Source organism: Hibiscus syriacus, unplaced genomic scaffold (assembly GCF_006381635.1).
Source record: "Hibiscus syriacus cultivar Baekdansim isolate YM2019G1 unplaced genomic scaffold, ASM638163v2 tig00000916_pilon, whole genome shotgun sequence".
NCBI classification, from domain to species: Eukaryota; Viridiplantae; Streptophyta; class Magnoliopsida; order Malvales; family Malvaceae; genus Hibiscus; species Hibiscus syriacus.
Genome location: NW_024061833.1, coordinates 1,441,503 through 1,463,537, shown reverse-complemented (window position 1 = coordinate 1,463,537; position 22,035 = coordinate 1,441,503). Strand labels below are relative to the sequence as shown.

The window sequence follows — 22,035 nt, the reverse complement described above, 5'->3', positions numbered from 1 at the left end:
TCACCCGCTCTGTCTCATTCTCTACAACGGAAACCAATTCCTCGCCATTGCAGCTTTTAGCTTCCCACCTCCTAGAATACACATGCTTATAAAAACCTCTTTCAATATTACTTACTGACGCACGTTTCCCAGTATGTCGACGCCTCACCGATGAGACTGGCCCGTTCTGCAAGCTTAAAGCAGTTTGTTCCTTTGCCATTTTTGCAGATTTAATGTCATTCCTCTTTGACCATAACCTTCCCTGTTTAGGCCCGCTTGTTTGACTCCTAACCATGCTTGTATAAAGCCCATTATCTTGGACGGCCTCATCATGGCCCACTATGACACCTCCCAAGGTTCTCTCCTTTTCTCTCCCTTCATTAAAATCCTCTGACACTCCCTTTTGACTGGGAACATCACCTACTGCTGCCTCCTCAGAACAAAAGTCAACAGCCAAAATATTTTTTGTTCATACTTTTATATTCAAATTTACATCGATAAACGTATCATCTCCTTGATTGTCACCTCGAACCCATGCTTCAACCCTGTCCTGAGAATCTGACAAGGACTGATTACTCACCTGCTCTTCTTGTCTCCCCTGAACATCACCCTGACTCCAATCCGGTGATTTCTCCTCCCAAGAAGCCACTGTTCCGTCTTCTTCAACCACATCATCCAATTCTGGAAAAAAAATTTCACTCCCTTCCACTTTGATTTTAATGATAAATGATCTTCCATACGTATTAATGGTGACTTGAGGAGGAATATCAAAAGCACTCTCCACCCTCAGCAACATATGTGCCACTCTACAGTCCACTCTTTGAACTGTTTGTTCCTGAATCTTCACTAGCTTGCCCCATCTCGATGCCAAATTGATGAAGAATGGAACCGTCCAACAATTTAATGGAACCCCTAACAAGGAAACTGCACAGTAAGCTAATGGAACATAACTCTCCTCCATAACAGATTCCAACCTTTCGAACCAGAAGGACAGAGCCTCCCACTTATCTTCCATCGCTGCTTCTTTCTCTTCCACTGTGTTAAAGACTATCAAACATGCATTCTTTGCATAACCCCACCTTACCACCTTAGCATTGAATCCCTCTGTCCTTAATGCCCTCTGCACAAAATCCACTTCGAAAATCGCCTTACAAATGCATGTTAACGACGACCTCAGCCATCTTCTCTCCTCCATTGGAATAAACACTTGCATAGGCTTTTTCACCTCCCTCTTATCTCCTACATTGCTCAAATGTTGGACATCAACTTTTTTCACCCCCACTATCGTATCCTTGTATGTCTTACCATCATAAAACTTATTCAACAGCTCCTTCCCTCCATCATCCACAAGAGATATTGGTTTTTTTCTTTTCGGATTCTCTACGCCTGCCTCTCCAGACCCCACCCCGCTACATCACTTCAAGTTCCTCGCAGCACTATTCCTCTGATATTTCGCAATCGACACCAATATTTTCCTCCCATCGACCACAACATTATTCATTCGTTCCACTACGTTCAGCAAATCCTCCTTGCTAGCAAAATGCACAAAAGCAAAAGTACTGCCCTTATAGTTTGGTCTCCTATTAACGAACAGAATAAAAACCTTAATCACCTTGCCATGAAAGCTAAAACGATTCCATAAAGCACTTCTATGCACTCCCCTACTGAGATTATCAACGAACGCTACCCATGATACTCCTCTAGACACCACTATGTGGTTATAATTTTTGTTTGAATGTGTGTGGAATTTTGGATACAGTGAAGTAGGTTTGTTTAAATGCTCCTTTTCCCTATGCTTTAATGGGTTCAGGTAACTACTGATTGTGATTTGACAGATGATGGTAGAGAAATCCTCAGAGAAGAAGAATTTCCTGAAGTGAGAATAGAGTTTCATTTGGCAAGATATATTCAAACATCATTCTTATATACACTCTGATTACTTGTTCATTTTTTTTATGTGTGAAACTGCCGGCACAACCTTCTTTCTAGGAGGCATTTTTGGGCCACACTAGTCCAATTACTCGGTGCCGGTTTTCTGCGTCTGGGAACAATATAGCTAGTGCATCTGTAGATGGCACTGTCAGGTATGCTCTTTAAAAGGAACTGATATAAATTTGTAAATACTTATCATTGAGTATTTTGGTTCCTGCAGCTGCTTGCAGGTTTTTGAATTTGTCTATCCTACCCGACAGTTGATGAACATCTAATGTAAAAGAACAGAAAACAGAAGGAAAAGTCATTGTTCTTGCAATCTGATAATTGACAAATATTGATTAGATGGGATACTGCCATGTGCTGGCCGTGGGTTTTAACAAAAATAACCGTCGGATATCTCGTTAAATGTAGATGAGAATACTATAAGGTGTCACTTATATTAATTATTGTGCTATGTTAAGTTATTGTCTGCTGACTTTTGACTTCTTTGTCTCTTTGTTTTTTATGAAGGATATGGACATATGACTCATCAATTCCGGCATCTAGAAATGCGACCATATATTGTGGAGCTGAGATAATGTCACTTGACTGGGAATGCAAATCTGACCGTTTGGTATGTAACTATTTTGTTGTTTGATGGTTCTACATGGAGTTTTATTGTGTATAACATTCTTGTAATTGTTGCATCTTAAAATTTCTAATTGTAAATTTTGTTGTTCCTAAAGCTTCTCATAGGCACTGCTGATGGAGGCATTAAAGCGTGGAGTGTTGATGCAAAGAGAGTTGTCTGTGATCTGAATACAATTGCTGTGTGTTCCAAGGTACGGACTTAGAATACCATGTTTAGTGGGGTTTTTTTATGCTTCATCTTTTTTTTCTTGTAATCTTGCAGTGTCTTGGATTTAAAGTGCAGCCCTGTAGAACCAATATTTGTTTCTGCCGCATCATCACGGAGGTATAGATCCAGTTCTACATAGCCTCTTGTTTCCACAAGCGTGCATTATTATGTTCATTTTACTTGTCACTCAGTGATCAGTGTTAAAAAGTGCGCAAGGCACACTAAGGCGATAGGGGTTTTATAGCCAAGGTGCAAGGCGCGCGCCTTATTGAAGTAAGGCGCAATTTTTGAAAAAAAAAATACAATTTTTTTCCAATTGTATAGTCAAGAACAGTCATGCAATATAAACACCAAAGAGTATTCATCATCAGCATTTTATGTATTAAGCATCTATTCATGCATGCCTCTCTCATTTTGTCTGCTCAGTCGATTGTCTTTTTTAACACCAAAAGTACCTCTATTCATCCCACTTTGTTTCTCTCTTCCAAACTTCAAGACAAACGGTAATTATATGAGGTAAAGCAACCCCCCACTTTATCTGTATTTCACGCCAAATTTTCATACGTCTCCCATGAAACTCTCTTTGCTAATCACCCCCACCATGTTTTACTCTTTTCTCCGCTGACATTTCATTTTTTTCCTTTCTTGTTGTTGATATACTAGTATGTAAAACATACTAAAAAAATGGAAAAAAAGACAAAAAGAACAAAAAATTTTGAACAGGCGGTGCCTTTCTGCGTCTCCGTGCCTAGTGCGCCGTAGGCGCACATTGCTGCGCTTCATTAAAATCGCTTCGTCTAGACCCAATTAGGTGCTTCACTCTCGCCTCGCCTTAGCGCCTAGGTGCGCCTCAGCTACGCATTTTTTAAACACTGTCAGTGATTCACACTTAATTTGGTTTTTCGATATGCTAGGTTGCTAAGAAGTTTTTCATATCATTTTATTATATTGTGGATTGCAACTATTTAGAATCCATTGGAAGATTGATTGCTCATTATCATAGTATAGCTTTTTTGCTCTTCCATTTTTTGTAAAATAAAATTGGGGGCGTGAGGTTAGTTGAATGTGTAATCCTTTCAGATCTGGTTCAAGCTCTATTGATTCTCTGGGGTATGCTTTGTTGACCGTGTGGAACATGAAAACATGTAAAGTTATGGTATGTGATTGTATGCGTAGAGAATGCTTATTAATGATAAGTGGCTTGTTAAAAAATAATTTATGCCTTAATAGACTTCATTTTACTGAAGACGGTACTTCCTCTTGGTGAAGATCCGCCTGCAATTACTTCCCTATGCTTCAATCACAACAGGAATATTTTAGCTGCCTCTGCCACTGATGGAATGATTCACATGTTTGATATCCTTTTCTTTATGGCCTCGTATTTTTGCATCAATAGATTTTGTTCTGTGGTTCTGAGTTCTCGTATTAACTAGAGACGCCCATTTCTTTTACCTACTACGAGGAACACAGTACCTTAGAAAACTCGGTTTGAGTGTGTCATTCCTGTTTCTTCATGGGCTGGTTAGCCCTCTAGCTGAAGGGTACAAAAATAACTAAGAAAGGAGAAGAATACCCATTTTTACAGTTTTGCATTTGTGCTGAACCTAGAGTGTAATATGAATGCTCCTTGACTGGTCAAAGACATGTCTGCTGGTTTACAAATCACCGGGTGGCCCGCACATGATTCTGCAATAAGCTCACTTCTTTTCGGTCCCGATGAGACGAGCATTTTTAGCTTGGGCTCAGATGGAAAGGTAAGTATTTTAGCCCTCCATGTTGATTATGGCTGGAGAATCAAAATTTAAATGCATGCTATTGAAGCTAGATTATGTTCTATCTATGGTTTTATATTTAAGCTAGTCGACTCACAGGTTGGCTTTACAATGTCAGATATTTGAATGGAGCTTGCAAAACCAAGGTCGTATCCTTTGGTCGAAAACTTCTAACTGGTAATTTTCATTTCTTGTTGACTAAAGTCTAAACTACCCTGAGATCACCTGCATCCCCTTTATAGTGGGCACCTAAGGAAAGGCACGTTCTCTTAGATTATATGTTTAGGTGCCATGCATTGATTTTCTTCTACATGTTTCGCCCGTTGCCTTCATTGAGTACATTATTGATGGTCGCATCTTCAATCTGTTTACATGTGTTAATGGGGTCAAATTTAGTTACATGGATATTACACTTTGTAGGTTTTCCGACTCTGAGACATCAAAATACTGTAGACATGAAATGACATTGGATGCCAACGGAAGACAGCTACTAGTAACATCTGGTTCTGTAAGAGCGCCCATATATCTGGTGAATTCTTTATACTGGGTAAAAAATATCCGAAATCGGATTTTAGAAAAACCGGTTTTTTTTAAATCGGATCGGATATTTAAAAACCGGATAGTATAACCGATTTGAGAAAAAATTAAACGATCGGTTTTTTTACCGGATTAAAAACCGGTTTTTTATCCGGATAAAAAACCGGATTTTTTAAAAAACTGATTTTTTATCCGAAAAAATCCGGTTTTTTTTTAAAACCGGTTTTTTGCAAACCGAAACCGGTTACACCATCCGACCCTCCAAACCGGTTAGGATCCGAACCGATTTTTTTAAAATCCGGTTTTTGGGTTGGGAGAAAAAACCGGATCGGTTTTTATCCGATCCGGATCGGATTGAAATCCGGCTTCTGTGCATCTCTAGGTACAAGGCCATTCAAGCGGGTTCAGAACTCTTCCCCACAGTGCAGCTATAATAACCGTGGATTGGCACCCAACTTTGCCGATTTTCTTGACTGGATCAGCCGATAACTCAGTTCGAGTAACTTCCATACTGTGAAGACACCATTACGTCTAATATGTCTTAATGGTTTGCTGATTTTGTTCGCCGGTTCCAGGTAAACAGAGCCTAGTGGTAGGCCGAGGGTTTGACAAAAATCTTATATTCCATTTTGCATGCATGTTTGAGCATGCCATTCGTTGCCAGGGGTTGGAAGAGCTATCTCGGCAGTGACGATGTAATTCATTGAATGTCTGCACTTCAAATATAGTTTTGCCATTTAATTGTAAATTATTAGACTTTTAAATAATACAAAGGATTGATTAAATACCTTAATAAAGCTTTAGAAAAGAAATAAGTCGTACCAAATGACCGACAAGCCAAATACAGAGAATTCACTTTCTATAATACTGAATAAGGCTTTAAAAAAAGAACAATCAATTCTATACATCGGCTCTCTACCAATCCCTGCTTATTTGAGTACCCTAAACGCTAAACCTACGATTTACTGGCAACATAGAGCGGAGAATGAGAGAAAGCTGAATGTGCTTCTCTGATCTAATCATCTTCAGGATCAATTACCATCCTCCGTTTCCTTCTATTGATAGAACTTTCCACAAATGAAACAGCCACTGCATCTTCTCCTGAATCGGCCAACTCGTCTTCCACTTGCTGCTGCACAGATCCAATCTCAACAGTCTCGGGCAAAACATGTGATAGCTTTACTGCTTCTGAAGTGTCCTCCTTGCTATCATTGTGGAACGCCACATCCGTTTCAGTGAACTGGCTGCTTCCATCCCTACGAAAAATAACAAGGTTGTACTACATTATGCAAACCATGTTAAAAGAATGAAATCTTGATAAGGTGGATTGCAAACCTTTCAGTCTCGTCATTTGCAACTCCAGCTCCAGAGATTTTGTTATTCATCTCCTCTGTGGCTACTGCTGCAACCTTCTTATCCTTCGACTTCAAGGGGAGCTTTGTAGTTTTCCTATGATTAACAGATAAAATTATAGTTTTCCTGAATTTTATGGTGTTGCTTATCGTGTAACAAACATGCTTACAAGGAAAAGAAAGAATAGATTTCCTTGAAATCAAATGAGAAATCCAGAATTACAAAAATGTGTATTTGCTTTTATTCCAGGCCTATTGAATTTTCTGCGAGTAATAACTAATAAGAATGCCCACATGTATGAATGAGTACGAGTTTGCGTGTGAGAGTGAGAATTACTTGAGAACAGAGCTTAGGGTTTCATCATCAGTGTCATCTGATATTTTTCTTTCGCCGTCCTGTTCTGGAGATTCTCGGTTGAATAATCCATCATTATCCTTGTTTCTGCTTCCAAAATGTTCAAAGGTGAAAATAAATGTTAACACTCTCTTGTAAATGTAACATGACTTCAATAAATGAAAAGGTTTCTTCCAACATAATACCAGACTACTATTAATACTAGCACTAGCAGCAAAGAAACAGAAACAATATTCAACAGGAAATGCTGAATCTTAACCAATGCCGGCAAACTAATACAGTTCCATTCATCTTTGAGGTAGTTCTAAACCACAAGATTAGGGAGAAAACATTGAAATCATGTTAACAGGAAATTGAAACAAGTTCATAAAACAATGGAGCCACGAAATTGAGCAAATTAATGCACTAAATAACTAATAAACAGATAAATCTGTAGCTACCTGTTCCTCAAGGATACCAATGTCTCATTGTCGGAGTCATGTGTTTCATTTGGTTCCTCATCCCTCAACAACGTGTCATCTTTAGGCTTTTTCTTCTTAGGAATGTATAAACCAAGTTGCTTGAGTTTGCGTGAAACTTGGGCAGCAGTAAACGTATTATCGGCATCCAGTGCATTTGCAATCATGTAACTACACCTCCTATGATCTTTAAATCTGCATAGAAAACAAATTACTAATTACTTATCATGAATGTAATACAACCATTCAAAATTATTTAATGTTCATCCTTCGGGCATATATAGTTTCTCTTTTATTCTTTGATGTTAGAATCAATACTAGGGTTGGAAATTAAAAATAGAATTACATACAAAAACAAATCAATTCACTCCAATTTGATAAAGGAATTTAGGAAGAAAACCAATAAACTTATACTCACTGCTCAAATAGTTCTTTAATCATTGCTTCCTGATCCTTGCTGAAAGCACAGACTCTTTTTCTGGTGCTCCTGTTTAAGACAAGAGGACATAACGTGAACATAAATATAACAGATTCATGCCAGAAAAAAATGCTTTGTCATTCGTGCATGTTCAAAGTTACAATTTCAATGGCAGAAAACCCATTGTTGCATTAAAAGTTGTTCCTGAAACTCTTAAAAGAGTACATTGACTATAACAAGGTGTATAGATAGCAGATAACAAAGCAATACTTACAGAGGTTGCCTTTATGAACTTTCTTGCCCCCAACTTTAATGGAATTGAAGGCTATCCTAAAGGGTTTAGATTTTTTTGAATCTATTCGTCATAGGGTTAAAGATAGATTGATTATTGAGAGTGATAGTCAGGTGGCAGTTGGCTGGATTAAGGATGTGGTCTCTTGTCCTGTTGTTTATGTTCAAATAGTTAAAGACATTATTCAAAAGCTTAGTGTTTTTGAAGGTTTTATTAGTTGGGTTAGTAGGACAGCCAATATAGAGGCGGATGTCCTAGCTAAGGCGGGTATTGGTTGAATTATGCTCTGTTAAGGGCTGTTTCTTTTTGGTTTTATATCTCTTGAGGGAGATGGTTTGTATTACTTTGTTATATTTGAGTTTATTGAATCCTAGGGCACTCCTTTCCTCCTTGTGTGGATTAAGGAACTATTTTTAAGTTCCGTTAACCACCAAGGGGGTTTATTGAGGCCTTTTATTCCTATCAAAAAAAAAAATTAAGAGTGGTTCCATCCCCTTGTTGATAAGAATCGTCAATGAAAAGTCTATCACCATTCCGTATCCTTTTTCTTGGTGCAACTTTAAGTCCTGACTGTTTAAGCTTGTTTGAAACTTGAGCAGGCAAAATTCCGCCAGACGGGTCTAGGGATTCTGCAATAAGACGGGTACAGTTTGGATGGTCTTTGAACCTGCAACATCATATTTCCAAAGCAGAAAAAGTGCAATCTTCAGAAACTTCTGAATGTACATAAGAACTTGTACTAAAATGGGTGGAGAGCAAACATCCAATTTGTTCATCATGGAGAATAGCAATGATCATCCAGATAATGTGTTTGCTTTTAATGGCGGTAAGTGTATGCATCATATTTTGAAGAAGAAAAAGGAAGATCTAAGTGAAAAAAAAGCTTGTAAGAGAGACTACAGGATCAAAAGGAACGTACTTCTCATAGATTTCCTTGAGTTTCGCTTCAATATCATCATTGAAAACAAACCTTCTCTTTCTTTCATGAATCTTTCCAGATCCATTTTCTAAGGAGTTTTCCACACTGCAGCAGCCAAATACACCAATAAGCAGTTTCTCAATCAGTCATCTTAGCTCAGAAAATATGGCCAGTTCATATGGTTCATTGAACTATCAAAATATCCTAGTAAAATGAAATCTAAAATATTAAAGTCGAATGCATTAGATTGCAAACATCTCTTACTTCTGATATCCTATGTTATGAGAGATTACAACATCAGCTTCATCTTCACCCAGTGCATCTGCTATGCTTCTTCGAACCCATTCACCGGCTTCTGAGGACCCAACTTCTGCTTTTCCTGGAACACTATCTTCATTTCCGGTTCCTTTCCTCCAATGGCCCAGTTCATGCAATAAATATTCAGCATTAATGAAATGACATTCTTTACGTATCTTCCAAAAGAGAATTTCAATAAAAAGAAGGGGCTGGTGCTTCATTTTCTTCATCATTTTCCTGACCAAACTAGTAAGAAAGCCAACAATATCTGCATATTCCTCACTTGGAGACAACTTTTTCTCTTCTAGTATGTCATGGAATGTTGTAAGGAGTGACAACTGCAAAAATTAGTATAAAATTACATATATGTTAGGTTTTGTCCATATTCTCTGTTAAAATAAAATGCAGTTCCAAGTTTTGACCTGATAAAGCATTGGAGAAAGATCAAGGTCATCAGTTATCTTCCGTAAAAAGCCTATAATGTACTGATTTGTACTGATGGAATTGCTCCTATAAAATTTAAGCAACCAGCATAAATTTTGAATAAAGCTGCTGTTTGCAAAGGCTGAAATCAGAGAAGACACGTCAAAATCAACTTCATTTACAGTGACAGCTTGTTCATCGCCAGAAGAATCATCAGTGCTGCAACAAAGATTATCAACATGACCAGGTGTTTTATTATCAACCTGTGGCATATCTCTAGGACCTCCCATTTTAGTCTCATAGGTTCATAGTTCATCAACCAAGAGAGAAGTATTAATATCTTCTTTCAGATCAGCCGTCTCCTTCACTGGGCTTTCTTGTTCTCCCACATGATCTGCTGGTCGTTCATAAACTGAGGAATCATCCACATAAGTTGCAGCAGCATGGTCTTCAAACTTTTCATTTTTCATAACTTTGTCACTAACTGCTTTCTTCTTTCCCTTCCTTGATTTTCTAGAAACCTTAGTCATGTAATTTACATTTCAGTGCAGATTACAACAGAAAAAGATAGAAGAGAAGAAAGCTCTTCAGAATTGATGCACAGAAAAACTAGAAATTCGTAGGATCAAAGCATGATGCAAGTGTATCGGCTCTAAAATCAACATAGATTTTTTGCACAACAGGGCATACACATGGAGAGAGAAGTGGGAGGGCAATAAGTTTGCATGATAAATTAAAGGACCTTTTTCATAGGTTTCATGCATGATTAAAGGACCTTCAAAATTGATTCACGGAAAAACTTTGTTTAATGCATTTTAGTAGTTAGAGAATAATCGAGTCAGATATATGATATACCTCAATAGCTCGGTATCTTCGAGGGACCAAAAATATATATAACAGTTCAAAACAATTCCAGTTATCGCTTTTCTTAATGATGACTGACGTCAAAATTAGAAATTGGTTAACAATGATTGCATATTTTGCAGTTTTGTGTTTTCCATGTGTAAAGCAGGCCATGGAACCAAGGCATTCATCTGCTAAATTATAGCGACAATAACAGTGTATATCCACCAGAAAATTTAAAGCCTAACATACCCTTAATGAGCCACGTGCTTGAAGATTCTCCATGAGCCGCATAATTACATGCATCGTTTCTACCAAATCTGTAAGATCACTGATAAAAGAAATAAAATCAGAGATAGAAAAACATACTAGTCACCATGAAACATTTTTTATACATGTTGAAAATAGGGCTAATGTAAAGTGAAGTAAAAAGGAATTGGGTGATGAAATAAATTAAATGACAAAGGTAAGAAAAAGTGAAAAACTTCACTGTAGTATATTCAAGTAACAATAGATTACAAGTTTAATATGTATATATAGTAGGTGAGAACAAGTATTTAATTTAGACTAAACTACTTATTAGTTATCCTTATCTAACTTTCTAAGTGTTAATTTAAACTAAACTACTTGGTAGTTATCTTTATCTAACTTTTTAAGAGTTAGTGTTATATTAAAATACTAATTAATTATCCTTATCTATCGCATAACCTACACTCCCCCTCAAGTTGGGGAGTAAATGTTGAAAAGACCCAACTTATATATAATCTCATCAAAGGTAATTCTTGGAAGTGCTTTGGTGAGAATATTTGCTAACTGATTCTTCGTTGAAACATAATTGAGTTTCACCGTTCCACCGTTCCACCATTCACCTTCTCAGAGATGAAATGTCTGTCAATCTCCACATGCTTCGTTCGGTCATGATGAACTGGATTCTTTGCAATACTTATTGCAGATTTACTGTCACTTTGAAGTTCAAACCATTTGTTGGCACATAACCCCAACTCAGTTAACATTCTTTGAAGCCAAATTCTTTCGCAAATTCCAAGTGTCATTGCTCTAAATTCTGCTTCTATACTACTTCGAGACACCACCGCCTGTTTTTTACTTCTCCAAGTAACCAGATTCCCCAAACAAATGAACAATAACCAGTTGTAGATCTTCTATCCGTTAATTCACCTGCCCAGCTTGAATCCGGAAAAATTCTTACTGTTCTATCATCATTTTTTCTAAAAATTAACCCATGTCCTGGTGTCATTTTCAAATATCTTAGAATTCTATTCACTGCCTCTAAATGTTCTTCTCTTGGATCATTCATATATTGACTCACTATACTGACAGGGAACGCAATATCAGATCTAGTAAGTGATAAATAAATTAGTTTACCTACTAGCCTTTGGTATTGTTCTTTGTTCACAGGACTTCCCAATTCTTCTCTCCTTAGCTTAAGATTTACTTCCATGGGTGTTTCTGCCGGCTTAATCCCTTCATTCCAGTTTCTGATAGTAGATCAAGGATATATTTCCTTTGATTGAACACTATTTCTTCTTTTGACCTTACAACCTCCATGCCTAAAAAATATCGTAAAGTTCCCAAGTCTTTGGTTTCGAACTCCTTCGCCAGTAGCCTTTTTAATCTTTCTATCTCCATACAATCATCACATGTTAGAATGATATCATCCACATAGACAATCAAAATTGCTTTTTTGTTGTTTGAAGCTGTTTTGACAAATAAAGTGTGATCCGACTGATATTGCTTGTAACCATCCTGAATAATCACCTTTGTAAATCTGTCAAACCAGGCTCTTCGAGATTGCTTAAGTCCATTCAAGGACTTTAGTAATCTACATGCTTTTCCTGTATTGCTCTTCACACCCGGTGGAATTCGCATATATACTTCCTCCTCCAAGTTTCCGTTTAGAAATGCGTTTTTGATGTCTAACTGATGAAGCACCCAATTCTCATTAACTGCTAATGACAGTAACACTCTCACAGTGTTTAGTTTTGCTACCGGAACAAACGTTTCATGATAATCAACTCCAAAAGATTGAGTGAATCCTTTCGCCACTAATCTCGCCTTATATCTTTTAATGTTACCATCAGCTTTGTATTTTACAATGAATACCCATTTGCAGCCGATTGATTTTTTATCTTTCGGAAGATCAACTATAATCCAAGTATTGTTATTTTCCAGTGCTTTTAATTCCTCTTCTACTGCCTTTTTTCACTTGGGATCTTTCAATGCTTCTTCCACCGTATCTGGAATAGTAATGCTATCTATATTTGCTGTAAAGTTCTTAAAAACAAGGCATTAGCTTTCCGTATGCAACAAATCTCTCAATTGGATAATTTCTGCATTTTCTTACTCCTTTTCTTTGAGCAATCGGCAAGTCATTATCATCAATTAAAGCATTTAATTCAATGGAAGAACTCTGATTACCTTCTTCGTTCTCCAAAGAATTCTCGTTCGGTTCCGGTTCATGACAGTGTTCATGTTGTGTGGGAGACTCGGGATTAGGTTCAGGGATTGATTTAGAAATTGGTTTTTGTCGTCTCTTGTAAATCTGCAACTTGGATTGAGGTATTTGAGACGAAGTGATATGTTGATCATGCTGAGGTAAATGTGTTTCGATGGACTGGTTTGGCAAGGATACGTTTTCTGGGTTCGGTAGTGTTGTTTGGTCTGGCTGTAGCGATTTTATAGGCTTATTTAACTGGTTTGACGGTGCTGGTTGATCAAAAAGAGCTGGCTGCAAATCAAGTGACAATTGTTGTGAGTCAATAAACTAATATTCATTATATGACTCCCTCTGAATAGCAGTTTTAAGGAAAAAATGTTTTTTTTCAAAGAAAGTAACTTCCATAGTAATAAAGAATTTCTTTGTACGAGGATAATAACACCGAAAGCCCTTTTGAGTCGATGAATAACCCAGAAACACACACCGAAATGCTCGAGGATCTAATTTGGACCTGAAAAGAACATTGTTATTAACGAACACAGTACAACCAAAAACTCTAAGGGGTAACAATGAAGTCATCGGTTTAAAATTGGGAAAAAACTGAAGAAAAACATCTCTCGAACACTTAAATTGTAACGGTTTACTAGGGAGACGGTTAATCAAATAAGTGGCAGTTAAAAGGGCTTTTCCCCAAAAATAGTTGGGAACATTTGTGGAAAAAAGTAGAGACCGAGTAACCTCAAGAAGATGCCTGTTTTTTCGCTCAACAATCCCATTTTGTTGAGGAGAATTGACACACGAAGTAAGATGAATAATCCCGATTTCCTGAAAGAAAGAACCCAAAACATTGGCAAAATACTCGCTACCATTGTCAGAATGAAACAGTTGGATTGAACACTGAAATTGAGTTTCAACCATCTTATGGAACCGTTTAAATATTTCACAAGCTTCAGATTTGGTTTTCATGAGAAAGGTTCAGGTAGTACGAGTGTGATCATCAATAAATGAAATAAACCACCGAAACCCATGTAAATATGCGACCCGAGATGGTCCCCAAATATCACTATGGATCATGGTAAATGGTTTAGACGGTTTATATGGAGAAGGTAGATAAACACTCTTAGTTTGTTTAGCAAGTGGACAAATATCACAAGAAAAAGATTTTAAACTCTTATTGACAAACAAATGTGGAAACAATTTTGCAAGATAAAAGAAACTGGGATGTCCTAAACGAAAATGCAATAACATAACATCGATTGAAGGTTCAAGTAAAGGAAATTGTTGTATAACATGGTAGGAAGTAGATGGGTGGGAAAATAAAGTTGCTGGAAGTAGGTAAAGACCCCCACAAAGCCTAGCACTGCCAATCACTTTCCCCGAGCTAGAATCATGAAATTCACAAAAATCAGAGTTAAATTTCGTGATACAACATAAATTGACAGACAACTTGCTAATGGAGATAAGATTGCAAGTGAGATTGGGAACATAAAGAACATTAGATAACAAAATGTCCTGATTTATTCGAATAGACCCATGACCGGCAACACATAATAGAGAACCATCATCTGTTCGAATATGAGAGATAGACGAGTCGGCATGAAAAGTATGAAAGAGCCAAAGATCACCTGTCATATGATCACTTGCACCAGAATCCACAACCCAAGTAAGAGTGGTGGATGTATTAGCCAAAGTAGCAGAAAGAATTCTACCTGCAGGTACTGATTGGGAATGAGTGTTTAACTGACTAAAAAACTGCTGCAACTCTTCCATTTGTTTTTTAGTAAACAAACTTCCTTGTAAATCAGTATCCACAACACAGTTTTCTTGAGTATCACGTTGTTGATGTTGTTTTGAAGACTTCCCATCAGTAGGCTTGCCATGTAATTTCCAACAGGAATCCCGCAGATGGCCAACCTTCTTACAAGAGTCACACCAAGGTCTCCCTTTCTTTGGCCGAGTAGTAGTTTGAGAGTGAGGGATATAATTGTCACCATTCAATCGGTGACAAGTGATAGAGGCTGAAGAAACATCAGAATGGGATGAATTAATGAGGAATTCCGAAGTGACCTCCGATGAAGAAGTGGTGGAATTCATGATCGACGGCTAGAAGGTGTTGACAAATTCAGCAATTTGATTGGGTCAGTTTATAGGTCACGTGTTAGTGAGAGAAGCTCTAACCTTGGTGTTTTCAAATTTCGAATTACAATAGCCCAGGCGTCTTTTGAAAAATTTTCTCTCTCCTCCGACATCCACCCATTGTCCGCTGCCACCGACAGCCGTCCGCTGCCGCCGCCGCCATACTCCGACCACCGTTTGAAGCTTTTTTCTCCTGGGAAGTTCACCGACTCAAGGTGATTCCAAATCTGGCTTTAGATTTGCGATTGAGACATTCAATTGACGCAGATCTGCTCGAAGTTCACCGTCGATTTACGCCTCTTCCCGCCGCTAGTGGTCGTCACCGCCTCACCACCGGACTCAGCTTCTTCTCGCGACCATAACTCCCTTTCCTAGTGTCGAAAATCAGTTCTATTTCCAGTGTACTGGTTCGGTGAAATCTTACCCTATCCAAGCTGTCTGTTTTTCCAGTTAATCCTCTTCCCAACTTCTCAGTTCTATCCATCTGGTTCGGTGAAATCTTACATTATCCTCCAAGCTGTCTGTTTTTCCAGTAAATCATCTTTCCCAGATCTCTCCATGGAACCTCTACGCTCGTCTAAGCACAGGCGTACTAGTGGTTTAGCTGCAACAACTGCGGCAGGTGCAGCGTCTGTGAACTCCATTAGTACTTTCTCTGGACCTGACAATGCAATCAATTTTTCATTTTCCGGCAAGGAAAAACGTGAGAGGGAGAGTGAAAAGGAAAGGACAAAGCTCCGAAGACGGAACAGGCGAGCCTTCACTAGACGTATGTTGGCCGGATTGCGGCAGTTTGGTAATTTCCATCTTTCAGAGCGTTCTAATATGAACGATGTACTGGTCGCCTTGGCCCGTGAGGCAGGTTGGACAGTTGAGGCCGACGGCACTACCTTCAGGCAATCGCCTTCGCCCCAAAAGCATCAAAATTCAAGAGTATTTTCAGCGAGGTTGGGTGATAGTCCTTTATCAACCGGGCGTTTGAAAAATTGCTCTGCTAAAGCTACTTCAGACTATCACCCTTCTGTTGGTAGGATTGATGACAATGGACTGTCTTCTTCTCAAGGAGGGAAACAAAAGCTCGGAACTAATTCTGTAGTGCAGACAACACCAACTTTACCTATCGCTGATATTGTTCAGGATGGAACCAAGGAGAGCTTCATGAAAGGGTACTCTTATGAAAAGTTTTCCGAAGTAACGAGAAGGAGAAAAAATGAGTTTCAAAATTGGTCGAAGGATGGTCATCCAAGAATCGGAAATGGGATCAGAAATGGTTGTTTCACGATTTTTATCGAAAACCTTCCAGAGATGATCCATTGGAAGAGACTTGGGTTTATTTTTGGCACACATGGTCATGTTATTGATGCCTTCATTCCTAAAAAAAGAAACTCGAAAGGGGTCCGTTTTGGGTTTATTCGGTATGCAACTATTGAAGAAGCAAGGAGAGCGATCTCAAAAATGAATGGCTCTCGTATCGATGGCAGCAAAGTTGGCGTTTCTTATGCTAAATTCAAACCTCGACATTCCTATTGGAGGAAGTCCTCGTTAGGTGTTCTTCGCAAGTCCGGGATAGAAGATGATTCGAGGAGGAATCATTATAAAGTTGAAGGTGTTATAGATGAAGAAAAACTTCAGGTGTTGAGCAATTGTCTAGTGGGGAGGTGCAAGGACTTTGTCAAAATTGGTCATCTCGCTAGACAAATGCAAGCGAAGGGCCTCACTGGCTTTACCTTAATGAGAGCTGCTGGTAATGCGATTTTAATGATTTTCGAAGACAATGCTTCATTGAGAAGTGTGAAGAACAATAAATCAAATATTCTCGCAGAGTGGTTCTCCATAGTCGAAGCTTGGTCAGAGAGTTTGGTAATGGAGTGTCGTCGAGTATGGTTAGTTTGCGAGGGTGTTCCTTTTCACGCATGGAATTGGGATACTTTCAAGAACATTGTTGATAAGTGGGGTTTATTACTAGCTATCGACGAAAGTTGTCAGTCTCCATCATCTTTTGATCGGGCAAAAATTCAAGTCCTCATAAAGGCTGATGCGAGAATTGATGCGATGGTGGAATTGAAGGTTGGTGACAACTTCTTCAAGGTCATGGTGCATGAGATAGAGCCTTCATTCAAACCAAACTCTTGGGCTCCTGAAGAATACGAGTCTCATTAGATCTTGTCTCTTCAATTGTGGTTTTGTTTTTATCTATATGGTTGTAGGTATTGCTTTTAATTTGTATTATGTTCTGTTGCGTTGTTTTAATCCTACTGCTAGTGGCGTAATTAGAAGGTGATTAGATTGTGGCTTTGGATGAGGTTATATAGGGTTAAGGTGTTTGTTGTAATAGTGTACATCACCATGAGAGGATATTTCGTGGTGTCTTTTATATCGGGTATTATTATCAATAAAATTTGAGGTACTCTTTTCTTCCTTCCAATGTTCGTTAACATACTTTTAGTATGTGAACGAATACGAAGGGAGTTTTTAATGAGACCTCCAACTTCTATCAAAAAAAAAAAAAAATGATCGACGGCTAGATTTAGGGTAAAAAAGAAAAAATTCGGCTAAATTTAGGTGAAGGATCGATCACCTAGCTGATACCATGTTAAAAATAGGGCTAATGTAAAGTGAAGTAAAAATGAATTGGGTGATGAAATATATTAAATGACAAAAGTAAGAAAAAGTGAAAAACTTCACTGTAGTATATTCAAGTAACAATAGATTACAAGTTTAATATGTATATATAGTAGGTGAGAACAAGTATTTAATTTAAACTAAACTACTTAGTAGTTATCCTTATCTAACTTTCTAAGAGTTAATTTAAACTAAACTACTTAGTAGTTATCTTTATCTAACTTTCTAAGAGTAAGTGTTATATTAAAATACTAATTAATTATCCTTATCTATCGCATAACCTACAATACATATTCACAGAACAACAAAATTAAAAGGTAAAAGATTACATATCTGAGCAACATGTACCTATAGAACATATATGTGTGTGTGTGTGTGTAACATGAGGGGTGGGAGACGTATAAAACATATTTATCTAAGATTGTAGTCATTCTCAAAAGCATGTATGACAGCTTCAAAGTTACAAAATTCAAAACCACAGTTACTGAAAATGGTTACAAACACAGCTGTTAATATCAACACTACTTTCTCTGTGATTGAGGGAGAAAAAACCTTTTGGGTTGCTTGTGAGAGTTGAACGTTTTGATTTGATTCAGAATGAGCTGGGTCATTCCTTTCTCCGTCTGATCATAAAATAGCTTGTAAAGAAGGATTCAGGCTGTCTGAGGCTCCTTAGAATCTTCTGGAAATAAATCAAGCACTAAATCACACATACGAATCTGCATTCAAAAAAAAAAAAAAGGGGAAACCATTAAATAGGAATAGCATTTAAGTACTAAGTAGATTAGTTAACCAAGGTAGTAGAGCTAAAATCCCTTGACAAAGTGGAAACTGCTTAATCTTAATTCCAAATATCCGCAGATGACTTATCATCATCCCCATAAAAGAAGAATTGTCCATATCTGAAAGTGTGAAATGCACGTATTTTATTGATACATAAAAAGGAAGATTATTTTTCCTCAACTAATATATGATCTAGGCAAATGCTCAACTTTTTAAGCATAGTAGATGGCAAATACATTTTTAGATGTACCTTAGCTTGCAAGTAAAGAGAACAGCATAAAGGCTAATTAACATAACATTATTCAATTCAACAATTAACAAACTCGGTAATGCAAATGAAATTAAAGATTATAAAAGTCCACATCACCATATTTTTCAAAAGAGAACTAGATGCAGATAGAAACTTGTAATCATTAGTTTTTCTGCCATCTTGAAATCACAAGTTGGAACATTGATTCATTCATTGATGCCGCAATTGGTCCGCATATTTCACCTTGGAAAAATGTGCTATCAGCACATTTTTCAGCAGAAGCTTCAGAAGTAGCATTTCCGACACTTGGCTGTTAAAGGGCATGTCCGGTGCATCAAAAGTGATTAGTATAATAAAGCCATCAACTATGCCAAGAAGGAGGAACATATCAAACATAAAGAAATGAAGCTAATGCACAAAAACTAAAATCCTTAGAGATGGTTTCAAATTGAACAGTAACCAATTTTAATTTTCAAAAAAGTTACAACCACAACTTTACTTCTATTGGACAGAAAAAAACTACCACGAGACCAATTTCAAAGTTTCAACAAGTTTGTCTGTGGATCTAGGGTGTCTAGAGGGTAAAAAAAGTAAATGTGGAGTAGTCCTCACCTTTGAGGTCAAACACTTGTGATATTGAAAAGAAGAAACGAACTCAGCAACCTTAAAGAAAACAATTATGTCACCCTTCTGAATTGTGTGATGTTCTTTCTCAATATCCTCATGAACAGATTTCATCAATACTACATGTATTAAGTTATGCATTTAAATATCAGCAGAGATATGAAGGATGAGGAAAAAGGAAAGGTATGGGTGGGATGATATAAAACAAGCGAGTATTTCTATTTCAGAGTGTGTACCATTGTAGCCTCCAGAAAGAAACTGGTTCAAAAAATCATGAAGCAATGCCAGAACTTTTTTCCTCATTGAAGGTAGATCTCTATTCCCCCACACGTTTTTTTGAGTTGAAATCCCATGGCTATTATGAGATTTAAGCAGAGCATTTTGAGAACTATTATTAGGGTTTCCCTTGTACACTACTGTAGAACCACCCTGTCAGATAAAACATGACTAGTAGTTAGATGTACTAATACAATTCCTGCTTAGTAAAATCAAACATCAATTACAATGATACTACATACCATAGTGAGACGTGTAAATGTTCCACTAAACTGTGAATGACGATTGGCACGCTGGAATCTTGAAACCCGTCTTTTCTTTGCTTCCTCTTCCATGATAGACTTAAGATCATCAATGCAAGCTTTGGCATCTCCACCCTCCTATCATACAGAGATCATTAGAAACAAGAATGTGGTAATAGAAGCAAACACTGGTTCTTGACCCATAAATAGAGAAGGAAAAAGAGAAACAAACCTCAGATCCCATCAAACGAGCTTTGACAAGCAACTCTGGTTCTTGACCCATAAATATGTAATGAAAATTTTCTAATAGAAGCAAGTTATCCTGACGAAGATAGCCCCGAGAACCACAGATCTGCTGAGTTATAACAAGAACCAAGTCCATCAAATTCTCACGGAATAAAAGTTCAAGAAATCTGTCTCTCAATGATAAAAATTGGCCAGCCTTTTGTAGAGATGGAATATCTTGGATGGCAAGAATGTTACGAAAGAATGTTAAGACCAGCTGGAGCAATTTCCAATCATCCTCCGAGAACATTTCACTGAAATTGAAGAATTTAACCATTTAGACTTATGTCAGCATACTGAAAAAAAGAGAATCTAACGGCGAAGATGAATTATATGTAAATGAAAAAAATGAACTTCCTAAAACTCAGCATCTAATGACCTTAGCCAGAACTTCTATTCTTAATGTTTCATAAACAGTTGAACTCATTTGTTTTTGTTGACCAACACTTTTCTTTTCTTCCCGCACCTTAACGTAAGCAATTAGTTGAAGGGCCTATTGGTAAAAGATGAAGAAATTTACAAGCTTACCATTCCAAATTTTCAAGTGGACCTTCGAGAAGGGAAACTATAACAGCAACAGCATCACTGCTCGTGACGGAAAACTTCATATTCCAAAGATACTCCATCTGTTGAGGGATATCACTAGAAGAAGGCTCGATAGGCATTGACAGAAAAACTAAAACTTTCACTGGAAAATGCAAGGGGAAAAAACGTAAATACTCACTAATTAAGCATTTACAACAATTTTTTTGGCTCAGGTGTGCAAAAACTCTAACAACAAATCCTTACATACCGGCATTTAACACCAAATTGCGATCACGTTGGCAATGCTCAATGATTGGAATCAAGTTTTTTGAAACAATATTCCACCTACAAACTTGCTTAAATACTTCTCGTGTTTGTGGATCGTCCCGTCTTAAAAAACGCAGTAAATCCTTCAAAGCATCTGGAAGCAAGTTATTTGAAACTAGATTCGTCAAATCCAAATTACATAAGCTGAATAAAAAAAAAAAGATAAGCCAAAGGAAAATTCACTTCAATAGCGGCAAATGACTACCTAGACTATGCTCCCCCTTTGTGTATACCATCTGATTCGTTGTCTGGTCTTCTTCGAGGATGCCAAGACTAGCACATATTCCTGATAAACCTTCCATGTCCATTTTTCCCCGTTAGGAAAATAGGGTTTTAAAGTGGGGATTTGTGAAGAATCTGGTAAAAGGGCTGGGCTATTGAGTGAAGTAGGAATCAGATCAGGGAAAGAATGATGTTAGCTCAAATGAGAATTTTGCTTGATAAATCGGAAGATGAATGTTACTGAGGAAAAAAAAGCATTACACTTCGAAGATTAGTCAATTGTGGGGCCAATTGAGATACAAATTTTCCGGCGCTTTCATTTTATTTTACTTTGGTGGAGATAAGATCAGGTGCCGTTCTGGTCACCGAGAGTATAATGAGGCTCCAGTATATAAGAAATTGGATACAACAAAAAAGGCCATGATCTTCTCTGGTTGTGAGCCGTCCAATTAGGCCCATTACTTTTTGTACTGTTCTCAACATTTTTAAATTTTAAAAAATTTGAAAATTTAATATTTTTAGTGATTTTAATTTTAAATATATATGATAATTCAAAATAAAAATTATCTCATAAATTCTTTGCCAACTTGCGTTTATACTTTGTGATTGTTGATTATGATTAGAATTATGTAAATATATTGATTATATTTATAATTTTTTTATGTAAACTATATTAATTGATTCTAGTTATATATAAATATAATATTTATAGTTATAATTATAATTGTAAAAAAACATACATTTACTTAACAAATTAATTTTGTAAGAGTGCTTTTTTGAGTATATATATAGGGTTTACACAATATAAAACTCTTTAATTTTACACGGATTTATGACCGTTAGATAGGTGAAAATAGATTGCTAAAATTG

General features: G+C 37.2%; 1 protein-coding gene and 1 pseudogene across 1 annotated transcript; one reads left to right on the top strand and one right to left on the bottom strand.

The window, feature by feature from the left end:
* Positions 1-1,519: 1,519 nt before the first annotated feature.
* LOC120116968 (WD repeat-containing protein 91 homolog) lies at positions 1,520-5,825 on the top strand. Its single transcript, XM_039137336.1, has 11 exons — positions 1,520-1,549; positions 1,790-1,855; positions 1,969-2,063; positions 2,425-2,527; positions 2,640-2,735; positions 2,807-2,869; positions 4,000-4,108; positions 4,394-4,506; positions 4,643-4,701; positions 4,945-5,053; positions 5,444-5,825. Exons 1-11 carry the CDS (start codon positions 1,520-1,522, stop codon positions 5,576-5,578), a joined length of 978 nt encoding a protein of 325 aa, XP_038993267.1. The 3' UTR covers positions 5,579-5,825.
* A 125-nt stretch (positions 5,826-5,950) lies between these two features.
* Positions 5,951-21,505, bottom strand: LOC120117708 (annotated as a pseudogene).
* Between the last annotated feature and the right edge of the window lie 530 nt (positions 21,506-22,035).